This window comes from Balaenoptera ricei, chromosome 16, assembly GCF_028023285.1.
Source record: "Balaenoptera ricei isolate mBalRic1 chromosome 16, mBalRic1.hap2, whole genome shotgun sequence".
Taxonomy (NCBI): domain Eukaryota; kingdom Metazoa; phylum Chordata; class Mammalia; order Artiodactyla; family Balaenopteridae; genus Balaenoptera; species Balaenoptera ricei.
In genome coordinates this window covers 25143944-25156503 of record NC_082654.1, presented here as the reverse complement: position 1 = coordinate 25156503, position 12560 = coordinate 25143944, and the positions used below count along the sequence as shown (strand labels likewise).

Sequence of the window (12560 nt, the reverse complement as noted above, 5' to 3'; positions counted from 1 at the left end):
GAAGTCAAGTACCCAGGGCTTCCACCAGGCTACTAGGTAACTTTATGCCATGGGAAAATACTGTCCACCACAGTATGAATTTGAAGAATGCATACCCTCTGGATAGTCACAGCCTGTAGGTTCATGGCTTGACTAAGAAACAAAGCTTTTGTGGGAACGAAAGGACATGTCTTCCTCCAGCAGGGCACATGACATGGGCAAGGGGGTAGGGTCTGTCTTTCTGCCCCCACTGGCCCTCTGGCTGGATGTCATTGTGCAGGACAAGTTGAATTTGATGGCCCTGTGCATCCCCTATGGTTTTAACAATTTCACTCATAGGCATATATTTCAGAGGAGTTTGTACACAGGTCCATGAAGGACCACTGCCAAGGATGACCATGGCTGCATTGTTTGTGGTATTGGAGAGGTGGAGTCAGCCTTGGTATCCAGCACTTGGAGGCTGGAAGTAAAAGGTGTGGATGTCCAACATGGAAAGCTATGCAGCAATAATTAGCAATAAACTGGGATTACAACTGAAACAGGGGTAGAGCCTTAAAAATGATGTTGAGCGAAAACAGTAGAAAACAAGATGATCCCTAAAGTCCAATAACCATTATTACAATTTTTAAAAATGCACTTATGGAAAATGCTATACATTTTTCAAAAATATATATCCAAGCACAGTAGCATGAATTCCTATGGGGGCTGAGGATGAGGCATGGGAGTAGGGGTGAGGAAAATGAGAAAAAAGAATACAAGAGAGGCGTCTTTAAAGAGTTTAATTACTCCAACTCTGCACCTTAAGTCTAAACGGGGTGGAGGAGGAGGGAGAGGGAGAAAGAGAGAGAGGGAGAAGGAAAGGGAAGAGAAAGGGTCTTTAGACATGACCCCCAGATACAGGCAGATTTTCACGATGTGGCTCCACATACGTTTTTCCAGGGTACCTCGACCTCTGCACCCTATTTTCCTCACCACTAGTGACTGAACCCTTTGGGGGCAGGGTCTGTGTTTTCTCTACCTTAGTTTTCCCCGTGTCCTGCACACAGTAGCTGCGTCGTAAGGGTTTGAATCGACTCGAACTGGGATTATTTCTTGTTCCCGTGACCGAGTCACTTTGTGACAGAGGGCAGAGGGAGGCTGCCGGTCTTTCCTTCATCCAGAACCCTCTGATCCACAGCTCCTTCTAAGCGTCAGTCCTTCGTTCCCCGTTATCTGCTTCCGGGTCGTGCCTTGCATCTCCTTTCTCGGGGGTTGCTAACTTCTGCGCACGCCCTGGGACTCCTCCCAGCGGCCCGGAGGCACCGCCCCTCATCTCCCTGGTCCCGCCCTTTACAGGATATTTGCGTGCGACTCTGAGGAACACCGCCCAGGCGCCGGCCTCGGAGGCTCCACCCCTTTCGAACATTCGCTAGTGTCTCCAGAGGGCATGGCGGTTGCTCGGAGACCGGAGGACGCGCCGAGCGGCGGGTTTCCGCCCCCTGCAGGGGATAGAAATAACGTGGCGCCGTTTCAGACGCTGGGGGCGGTGCACAGCCCCTTCCTCAGGCTCCGGCCCAGCTTGCGCGTTCTCCACAGCGGCCTCTGAGGCGACCCGCAGAGCGCGTCAGGATGGCCGAGGTCAGAAGTCAGCGCCCCTCTTTCTGTCGCGTCTCGTTCGACCCCTCCCCGTCGTCTCTCTTCTACTATCCCTTGTCACATCCAATGATTCCGAATATTCCCCCAGTCAACATCCTGTCCCCAGCCGCAGCCGCATCCCCCTCCCCCTTTCCTGTTGGCTCTGGCTCCATTATCTCTTGCCCCTCCTTCCGTTGGGTGGACACCCCCCCCCCCCACACCACCCTATTAAACTGGCGCGGTGCTAAGTGCCATAGGAAATGCATAGCTTTCCACACTCACACATGACAGGCCCCCACCCCTAGATTTTGAGCCATAAGGTGATACCACAAGAGAGATACACACAGAAATATTGATGTCTGGCTGACTGGGAGGCCCTGGAAGAAGGCTTCATAAATACCCAGTGTCACTGCTGTTCACTGACCCTTGACCACCTGTCATACCACGATTCCCTATCATCTGATCACCTGCTATGACACATCTTCATTAAGCTTTTCAGCCCATCGCCACTGCCCTGTGTTGTCACTGACCACTGTTTTACTATCTTAAGCCCTGCATTCACTTCCCCACTTTGTAGCACACCCCAACTTGAGTCTCACCGATGAGAGGTTATTTCTGCAACCCTTTAGTGACCCCTTGCCTGTCCATTAGCACCCTCATTTATAACCTGCACAACCTCAGGTCCCTGCCATCACTTGCCAGTCACCGTCTTCATCCATTATGGCCCTAATGCAAATCCTTTATCACCCCATCAGAGCCCTTCCCCATATTATCCTTCACATGGTCAGTCCCAGACAGGATCAGCTACACAGTTTGTGGGGCTAAAGGAAAGATGAAAATGCAGAGCCTCTTGTTAAACAAATTATTAAGAATTTCAGCAGAGCATTAAACCAAGGGCAGGGCACTTCTGAGCAAGGAGCCCCGTGCAACTGAATAGTTCACACACCCATGAAGCCAGCCCTGGTCCCAGCTTCCGTCACCACCATCATGCCCCCACCCCTGTTCCAGTTCCTTCTCTGGTCTCCTCTACACCATTCACATCCCCTCATCATTCCATCTCCTCCACATCTAGTCCCCCCCTTGCAAACTCCATCTTCCTGTGGTCAACAACTCTCTCCTTTCCTTATCATACAATCCCTCTCATACTCTCCATCTTCCTCCCTCTCCAGGCTCCATCACTGTCATCTCTCTCTTACATCCATCCTGCTTGGCCACATTTCTTATTTCCAGTACCCACACTCATTCATATCTCTTTTCTTCCCATTTCCTCCTCCTGCTCCTAGTTTAATTTTTCCATTATTTCCTTTTGAGTATTTTCTCCCCCACTAGTCATCTTGGTTTATTTCATTCTTCTTCATTTTCCCTATGTAAGCCCCAGATACAAATACTATAAACTAATTATTTCCCAGTCTCTCTTCCCTTTCACAATCTCCTGTCGTTCCTTCATTTCTTTTATTTTTATTTTCAATTGACCTCAGCCAAGTTTTCCTCACCTCTGCTTTCATAAGTTGGCATTTCCACGCTGGCCTCATTTTTCACTGCAGCTCTCTTTTCCTTTTTCCTTTTCCTTCTCCTCACTAATTGGTACTCCCAGCACCTAGAACATCGCCTGGCTAATCGTAAACACTCAGTAGATAGGTGTTGTATGAAGGAGCATCACAGTTCCTTTCTGATCAATTCATGTTGAAATCATGCTTCTGAATTAGATAGCATTATATGCTATAGCAGTGTAGATACCAGCTGGTTACTGGTCACAGCTAAGAGATTATTTTTGCTTTGCTTTTAATAGCGGTACATTTTAAAATGGCAACATAAACAAATCTCTTCTGTTCATAAAAGTTTCTTTAAAACTTTTCTTTCTTTGATATTTTTCCATTCCTGTGCTAAGTGCCAAGTGTACAGGGAAAACCTTTCCTGTGAACAAATCATTAGGCTAGTGATCAAGTGATGACATTAATACCATTTACAGGGATGGAACCTAGAATATTGCTGTGATAAATGTTTGTGTGTGTTCATGTTTAGCATCAACAAGGGAGAAGTACAGAGCACCAGCACCATTCCTTAATATGATTTTTCCTCCTTTGTGGAATCGCTATATTGTGATCTTTGCGATAATCTGCTTTTTAGTCAGGAAGAAAACCTCTGTTGAGTTTAACGTTAGTACTAATGCTGTTATACAAAATGTTATATAGATATGCTTGTGACTCCACATCTGTTTTAAGATGTGGACTCTGTTTTGTTTGCCTATCATATTTAGAAGTGTAATCAAGAGTACAAGTGGTTTTTTTTTTAAATACATTTATTGTATTTATTTATTTTGGCTGCATTGGGTCTTCGTTGCTGCACGCGGGCTTTCTCTAGTTGTGGCGAGCGTGAACTACTCTTCGTTGTGGTCCACGGGCTTCTTATTGCCGTGGCTTCTCTTGTTGCAGAGCATGGGCTCTAGGCACATGGGCTTCAGTAGCTGCAGCACATGGGCTCAGTAGTTGTGGCTCGTGGGCTCTAGAACGCAGGCTCAGTTGTTGTGGTACACGGGCTCAGTTGTTCCGCGGCATGTGGGATCTTCCCGGACCAGGGATTGAACCTGTGTCCCCTGCATTGGCAGGTGGATTCTTAACCACTGCGCCACCAGGGAAGCCCCAGTACAAGTGTTTTTGAACAGCAAGAATATGTAGACTTTCTCCATGTTGGGCAAGGCAGGCTTGTCAAAGCAGAAGGTAAACTAGACTACTTACCCAAAATCTTCAGGGTGAGTTTGAATTTTACTTTATTATTGGGATTAGAGATTGTCTCAGTTAATTTCTTTGATTAGCAGTAGAGTTTTTTTTTTGATTTTTGTTTTTGTTTGTTTTAATTAATTTTTATTGGAGTATAGTTGATTTACAATGTTGTGTTAGTTTTGGGTGTACAGCAAAGTGAGTCAGTTATACATATACATATATCCACTCTTTTTAGATTCTTTTCCCATATAGGTCATTACAGAGTGTTGAGTAGAGTTCCCTGTGCTATACAGTAGGTCCTTATTAGCTATCTATTTTATATATAGTAGTGTGTATATGTCAATCCCAATCTCCCACTTTATCCCTCCCCACCCTCTTTCCCCCCTGGTAACCATAAGTTTGTTTTCTACATCTGTGACTCTATTTATGTTTTGTAAATAGGTTTATTTGTACCATTTTTTGGATTCCACATGTAAGTGCTATCATATGATATTTGTCTTTCTCTGTCTGACTTAACTCAGTATGATAATCTCCAGGTACCTCCATGTTGTTGCAAATGGCATTATTTCATTCTTTTTTATGGCTGAGTAGTATTCCATTGTATATATGTACCACTTCTTGTTTATCCATTCCTCTGTTGATGGACATTTAGGTTGCAGAAGCATGTCCTGGCTGTTGTAATTAGTGCTGCAGTGAACACTGGGGTGCATGTATCTTTTCAAATTCTGGTTTTCTTCGGATATATGCCCAGGAGTGGAATTGCTGGATCATATGGTAGCTCTATTTTTAGTTTTTTTAAGGAACCTCCATACTGTTCTCCATAGTGGCTGTATCAATTTACATTCCCACCAACAGTGTTAGCAATAGAGTTTTTATGGTAAAGTCCTTTTTAGTGTAGAATATCAAAGCATAATGTCGCAAACATAAATAAGACCTTTCAAACCTTCTCAGTTCTTTGCTCAAAAGGCTAAGTGATTACCTGTGGCTTCCAGAATAATTCACTCTGTATTCCCTAGAATGCCATTCGAGGCCTCCAGTCTGTCCCTAACTCCCTGTCTAGTCTCCTTCCTTCTCCCTGTCGTATTTCTTGTACTTTAAGCTAACTTGAGCTTCTTAACCAATCTCAAATCCTAGATACCTGCTTGTCCCTGAGCCTTTGATCAAGCTTTGCCATGGGCCAGGAATGCCCTTTCTCTTCACATCTACCTGTGAAAACTCCAGTCTCCCTTTTGTGCCTGCTCAAATGCCACTTCCTTTATGAAATTTGCTTTAATTCTTGCTGCTGGGAGTAATTCCGTCTTCCTATAGGTTCTTGTAGAACTCTGAATCCATTTTATGGCAGGTATCAAATTCTATACTTCCATTTTCTGCCCACATACCGCATCAGCTCTTCAGGTATATATTTCCTATGGGAAGGCTGTGTAGTCCTTACTTTGATATCTCCTCCAGCCTCCGTCATTCCAACTTACATACAGCAGATGTTCAATCAGTATTTTCTGAGTAAATATATTAACCATACTCATTCTTTTTTTATTATTATCGTGCTGTATGTAGTAAGAAGTAGGGCATCTGTAACATAGTGCCACAAACTGGATGGCTTAACAGCAGAAATTTATTATTTCACAGTTCTGGAGGCCTTGAAGTCTGAAATCAAGGTGTCCGCAGAGCCATGGTCTGAGACTGAGTAAAATCTTTCCTTGCTTCTTCCTAGCTTTTGGTGGTAGCCAGCAACCCTTAGCTTTCCTTGGCTTGCGGCTGTACCAGCCTAATCTCTGCCTTCACTGGTCACATGGAGTTCTCGTGTGGGGGGGGTAGGGTGTGTTTGTATCCAAATGCCATGCCCTTTCCTTTCTTAATTGAGTTATAATTGACATGTAACATTGTATTAGTTTTAGGTGTACGACGTAATGATTTGATATATGTATACATTTCTTTTTTCTTTTTCTTTTTTTTTTTTTTTTTGGCTGCGTGGCATGTGGGATCTTAATTCCCCGACCAGGGATCGAACCTGTGCCCCCTGCATTGGGAGCTCGGAGTCTTAACCACTGGACTGCCAGGGGAGTTCCATATATGTATACATTTTGAAGCGATTACCACAATAAGTTTAGTTAACATCCATCACACCACATAGTTACAAATTTTCCCCCTTTTTATAAAGACACCAATCATATGGTATTAGGACCCACCCTACTCCAGACCTTAACTAATTGTATATGTAATGACTCTATTTCCAAATAAGGTCACATTCACAGTTACTGGGGGTTAGGACTTCAACATATCTTTCTAGGTGACACAATTCAACCCATAACATTAGGGAAATAAGAATTCATATATAACCATATAGTCCTGGGTTATCATCTAAGTCGTAGTCAGGCTTGCTTGAATTACATCTGTATGTCTGGGCTTACATTTTAAATAATTTGCTGCCCAGCTAATCATGGAAAGCAAATGTGGAGAAGGCCCATGACCATTGCCCAGGGGACATTTCAAAATTCCTGTGGAGATGAACTAGGCTAATTTTTTAAGGGGTACAAATGATGGAGTATTTTTAAAGAGAATATTCCATATTCTGGATGGGTTCCACCGTAAGTGTAGTTTCATGGTATCTATATTATGTCTGACCTCAACATACTGTGGCTTCCCTCTGCAGTCCTGGGGGCAGTAAGAAGCAGGCTTGGAATAATCATAATAGCTCTCGAAATTTATTGAGTACCTTCTGTTTGCGGGCACTTGGCTAAGTGTTTAACATGAATTATCCCATGTAATCTAATCCTTAACACTATGTGGTAGGAAATATTACTATCCCAGTGCTATGTATACATATACCCAGGTATCAGGGGATGAACAAGGAGCCTTCCCATCATATAGCCTTAAATTGTGTGCTTGTCAGTGGCTTTTATTTTACTCGTACGAAGGTCTTTTATTCACGAATAATAACAGTCATTCCTGAATAGTGATGGGGTAAATATTTCAATCTTCATTCCCGTCTTTGCCCTTTTGAACAGGAAAAGAGTGAAAAACTAGTGCTGGAGGAAACTGCGTATGAAGAAATAGAAAGGGATTTTCAGGAGGTTCTCAGTGAACTTTCAGGAGACAAAAGTTTGGAGAGATTTAGGGTTGAATATGAGAAGCTTCATGCTGTCATGAAAAAGTCTTATGACAATGAAAAGCGTCTGATGGCCAAGTGCAGAGAGCTGAATGCGGAAATCGTGGTTAATTCCGCGAAGGTCGCCACTGCCCTGAAGCTCTCTCAGGATGATCAGACCACCATCACATCCCTGAAGAAGGTCAGTGATCCTCTAGAAATGGAACCAATGGCAAGCTTTCATAAATGCATCCTGTACTTAAAACATCATCCTTTCATTATATTGGCAGCTCTAGGCTGGTAGTAAAAGAGTTATTAAGTCAAAATTTACATGATTTATATATTCATTAAGCCTAGGGAATAATGTTAATTTTCAAAGAACTTAATTAGCTTGAGTGAATTTCACAATGCAGAAAATAAGGTAGAACCTTACTGGCTTGGTTTCTAAGAAATACTGTGTTCACAAAAACAATTGGCCATAAGTAAGTGTAGTATTAGGAATATCAGTATGTCTTGTTTGACCCAAGATAAGTAATTAAATATCTTATGATGATAGCTTGTAAAAGATCTTTTCATATTTCTACGTTTTCCAATGTTTTAGGAGAGGTTACCTTGAGAATTTCCAGATGGTAGTTTTCATGATCTTTCCTCTTATCGCCCCTTTGCTTCTCCCTTGATCGTCCCAGTTCCTCATAATGCGAGAACAGGGATTCAGTCTGCGGGGGATATTGAGGAAGTATGGCTTTTTTTTACACTTTATTTTTTCATCCTCAAGTGTGTTGCATTATTTTGAAGGTGAAACACAAATGTTCCTTGTAGATTGCAGGGTGATAAGAGGTTAAGATATTTTAATTTATAATTGAAACCCTAGTGCTGAGAAATAATTTGCAATTTTTTAGATAATTCCCTTGATATCATGCAATTAAACATACCCCAATTCTAATGAAGTTCCAAGACTAGTGCAAAATGTAACTTACCTGTTTTCTTAGGAACCACTATTTTTAGTGTCTTTTTCTCTCTATTGTTATTTTCTTCTCCTCCTTGCAAAATACCAATACAAGAAGGCTTTAAATCATGTTATGATGAGAAAAGACCCCACTTTTTATTGTAAATTAAAAAGCTGGAAATGGAAGTCATGAATTGCTTAAAATATAATTGGTGAATTTGCTTTGGACAAGACTCCATATAATCATATTTCATTTAAATTATCCTTCATTTGTTTTGCCAAAAATAGTATATATGGTTGCTACAGAAAAACATACCCCTTAACCTGACATTTTGTTTTGAATCACTAAATTATGTGCTGCAGTTACCCAAGAATCATCTCTCTCTCTCTCTAATGTAATAGCATGAATTTATTTAATTAAATAATTTCTTCCACTCATTTTATTCCTTGTCAACATAAAAGAATATTTTCACCTTAAGCATATAGATTCTTACCTGTATAAAAGGACTCACATTGCACTTGATGAAATTTTGCAAGAAAATTAAGTGGCAGGGCAAAACTCAAGGCTGTTGCAACATTTACTGTCCTTCGTCCGTGTACTCGAATGGCTGTAATTCACTTTTAAGTATTTCTGTTAACTTTCCACTTTGTATTCAGAATAGTTTTGTTTTTCCCCTATAAGCATTTGTTGAGAAGGCCTGGGCTTGGGTTTCTGGAAATGGGAATTATCAAGGCTGTTGTGTACAATTAGGTGACAGCCAAGACCTCATTTCTATGGATGGCTCTAAAGTTCACCTTGCCATCCAGGAGCTCACTTGGGGCCTGAGGGCAAAATATATTTTTAATATGGAATCTATCAAGAGCTTCAAATTTAGGACTTGGATCCAAGACCATTCCTTATGTGAAAAAGCTTTTTTTTTTTTTTTTTTCCTATAAAATATCTGGACTTGGAAAGCACATAAGCTTTCATTTTCGATTTTGTAAACCTATCTTAACATCTTTACTAGAAATAATACCATTAGTTATAGCAGCCCCTGCAGTATGTGAGCCCTGTGGCCACATTTACCTACACAAGAGAAAATATCCTTTGCCAGTAACCCTCTTTAAAACTGCTTTTCAGTATTGACTAACTCATGTTGAACAATGCAGTAAGTCAGTATACATTTAATACATAGTGTATAACATGTAATCTTCTTTCCCCATAAATAGCTTCTATAACGTAGTTGTTTTATTATTCTATTTATTCAATTTAGCTTGCATCTGGAACCTAGTTTGGTTTTTCTCACTGATATCCCATGACCCACCTAGGAAATTGAAAAGGCTTGGAAGATGGTGGACTCAGCCTATGACAAAGAGCAGAAGGCAAAGGAGACGATTCTTGCCCTGAAAGAGGAAATAGTGAACCTAACCAAACTAGTCGAGCAAGGGTCTGGACTCTCCATGGACCAGGATAGCAAGTAGGTCATAGCCGTCTTGATTCATGTTGAACTTGCTTTTGCAGAGGCCACCTTCTTCAACAGACAGCCTGGGGCTTGCCGGTACCATCTTGAATGTTCTTTGTGAATGCCAGACTCCACTTTGTTGGGTTCCCAGAGATAGTTTTCTGTCTATTGCCGTTTTTTTCTTTTTAATACTCCCTTTCTCCACACCCAAGAACTTCTAATTCATGGTTATATCAGACTTCTGGCTCTATAAAATCAGTGCTACAGTTTTAAAATGAGTAAAGATTCTAAGTTTATTTCTCTCAAACTTGTGTGGAATGGCTGACTTTCTACCCAGATTCCCAGCCCCTCCCATACACCGCCTGCCCCATGATTAGCCGTATCACTATCCTTCCTACCACCTCAGATTCTAGGCCAGAAAACAGTTGCTCTTCACACTTGTTACTCCTTCATCCCTTAAAGCTTCGTCTTGTTGACTCAGTCTTCTAAACATCACTTCATTCTTCCCCTCCCCACTATCAGCAGTGGGTCCCCTGTTCTCTGCTGGATTTGGCAGTAGACTCCTAACTGTCCTCTCTGCCTTTGAGGAGACATCTCCCCTCTTTACCATCTTCCATACCAGACTTAGTCTTCTAAAACATGTAGCTACATGCTTCCATCTCCAGCATATGCACCTTCGACAGCTACCCATTTCCTACGGATAAAGCCCAAAGTCTTGAACATGTCTTGCAGAGCCCTTTGTAGATCTGCCCCAGTTAGCCTTGCTAGACTCACGTCCAGCAGCACCATGCTTGCTCATGCCTCCATGCCTTTGGACATACTGTTTTCTATGCCAGGGATCCTTTTTCTTCCCTTCTCCACTTAGTAAACAACTATTCATCCTTTAAGACCTATCTTAAACACCATCTTAACTTTATCACTGTCAGCATCTCTGTTCCAACCTCCTCCCAAGCCTCAGACCCAGTGACCAGGCAGAAGAGTCTTTGTGTTCCCTGTTTCCATAGGACCCAACATCTCCCTCAAGTTTGGCACTGGTCACATGGTACTGAAATTATTTGTGCTTCTCTGCCCATTAAGCTGTAAACTACTTGAGGGAAGACATCTATCTTTACCGTCCCTCTAGGAATCTAGCACTCTGTAGGGCATGCAAAACCTTGCATTAATTAATGAACCAGGAATGAGCATACACTTCCTTAGGCATCCTTAACTAAATCTACCTGCTGTCTAGGTTTCTTATACTTTCTAGATACGTTTATTGAATGTTGAATAGGTAAAATAAACAGAAGATGTGGTGTTCATAATAATGGACTCTATTTTCTTATTAAAGAAGTCATGCACGATCAGAGCAACTATTGAAGAGCAACTGTTGAAGAGCAACGTGAGGGAACTGATTTGGTTAGGAAGAGTTTTAAGGAAAATCAGAACATAATGAGGAGGAGAACTGATGAAACAATCCAACTCAGAATTTTGTCTTCAGCAGTGCGCTTAGGTGTAGCTGTCTGTCTTTACAGTAACCTTAGAATTTAAGGTCTTGTTTATGGAGAAGAGTTTGCGGTTTTGAAGGTTCTTAATTAAACAATTATATCAAAGTTGTTGGTCAATACATATTATCGAATTACTGTGTTTCCAACAGTCATTTGATGTCTGTCAGCTGCAAGTGTCTCAAATGCAAGTTTTCTGCTTTCTCAGCTCTAAAGTAGCTGCCTTGTTCTAGATGAATTCTGCTGCACAGGTCCTATCAGACATAGTTTTTCTACTTTCAAAATGAATACGACAGGGATGTGGAAAGCAAGGAGTAGAAATCAGCTCCCCCAACTCTTCCACCCTAAATTTCACTCCTCAGAGATAACCAGTTATCAATTTGATGCCTATTTTTCTGGACTTCTATAAAAATGCCTATAGTACACACACACACACACACACACACACACACACACACACACACACACACAGGCTGTAATTGCTTAAAAATAAGAAAAGGGGTCATATTATGCATATTATTATTGGAACATCCTCTTTTTCAGTTAAAAACTCAGAAACAGCTCCCACGTCAGGGCATAAAGATCTTTCTCTTTCACACCTGAATAGTGTTGATCCTTGACCATAAGTCTTTCCCATGAAAACTAGTTCAGAGATGGTAAGAAGGCTCCCCGAGCAGATGGCCATTTAGTCTGACGCCCGTGTTCTTCTTTTTTAGTATCCGAGATTTGCTGAAGTTCAAAGAAGAAGTGACAAAGGAGCGAGACCAACTCTTGTCAGAAGTGGTGAAATTACGAGAGGCCTTAGCTCAGACCACTGAACAGCAACAAGAAATGGAGCGGTCCAGGGAAGAGGCAGAGCTGGCCATCAGTCAGGTCTGCTCTGATACGGAGAGCAAGACGAAGGACCATTACCTTCCAGAAGGAGGTTTTGTCCTTCTCCAGGCTCCCTTCTGGTCTTGTTCCTTTCTTAGATTTATGACCCTCCCTCCCCACCCCCACCCCCCACCCCCAGCCCCTCTGCCCCGGGCCAGGTCACCAAATGAAGCATCCATTGTTTTGCTTGTTTCTCTGGTTTGTTTTTGGAAGAGCAGTTTTACTTGAGTCATTCTCTGTCTGAGATGTTACAAAGATAGGGCACTGCTTACATTTCTGGCCCAAGAAGTTGTCCCCTGTGACAACCAGGGCACCCTGCACCTGGGGGTGGTGAAAGCACTTCCCCTGACCTTTCTCCTGTGTAAGGAAGCCACCTAGCTGAATCGTTCTGAATACTTTTCTATAAAACCAGAAGTCGAA

At 42.2% G+C, this 12560-nt stretch overlaps 1 protein-coding gene across 2 annotated transcripts in view; it reads left to right on the top strand.

The window, feature by feature from the left end:
- The first annotated feature begins 1410 nt into the window (after positions 1 to 1410).
- CFAP58 (cilia and flagella associated protein 58) overlaps positions 1411 to 12560 on the top strand; it is a 108442-nt gene continuing 97292 nt past the window's right edge. For both annotated transcript variants that reach the window (XM_059899866.1, XM_059899865.1), the window contains exons 1-4: positions 1411 to 1596; positions 7319 to 7600; positions 9653 to 9801; positions 11984 to 12140. In XM_059899866.1, the coding sequence (XP_059755849.1) occupies positions 1588 to 1596; positions 7319 to 7600; positions 9653 to 9801; positions 11984 to 12140 (597 nt within the window). In that variant the 5' untranslated portion in view covers positions 1411 to 1587. The remainder of the gene's footprint in view (positions 1597 to 7318; positions 7601 to 9652; positions 9802 to 11983; positions 12141 to 12560) is intronic.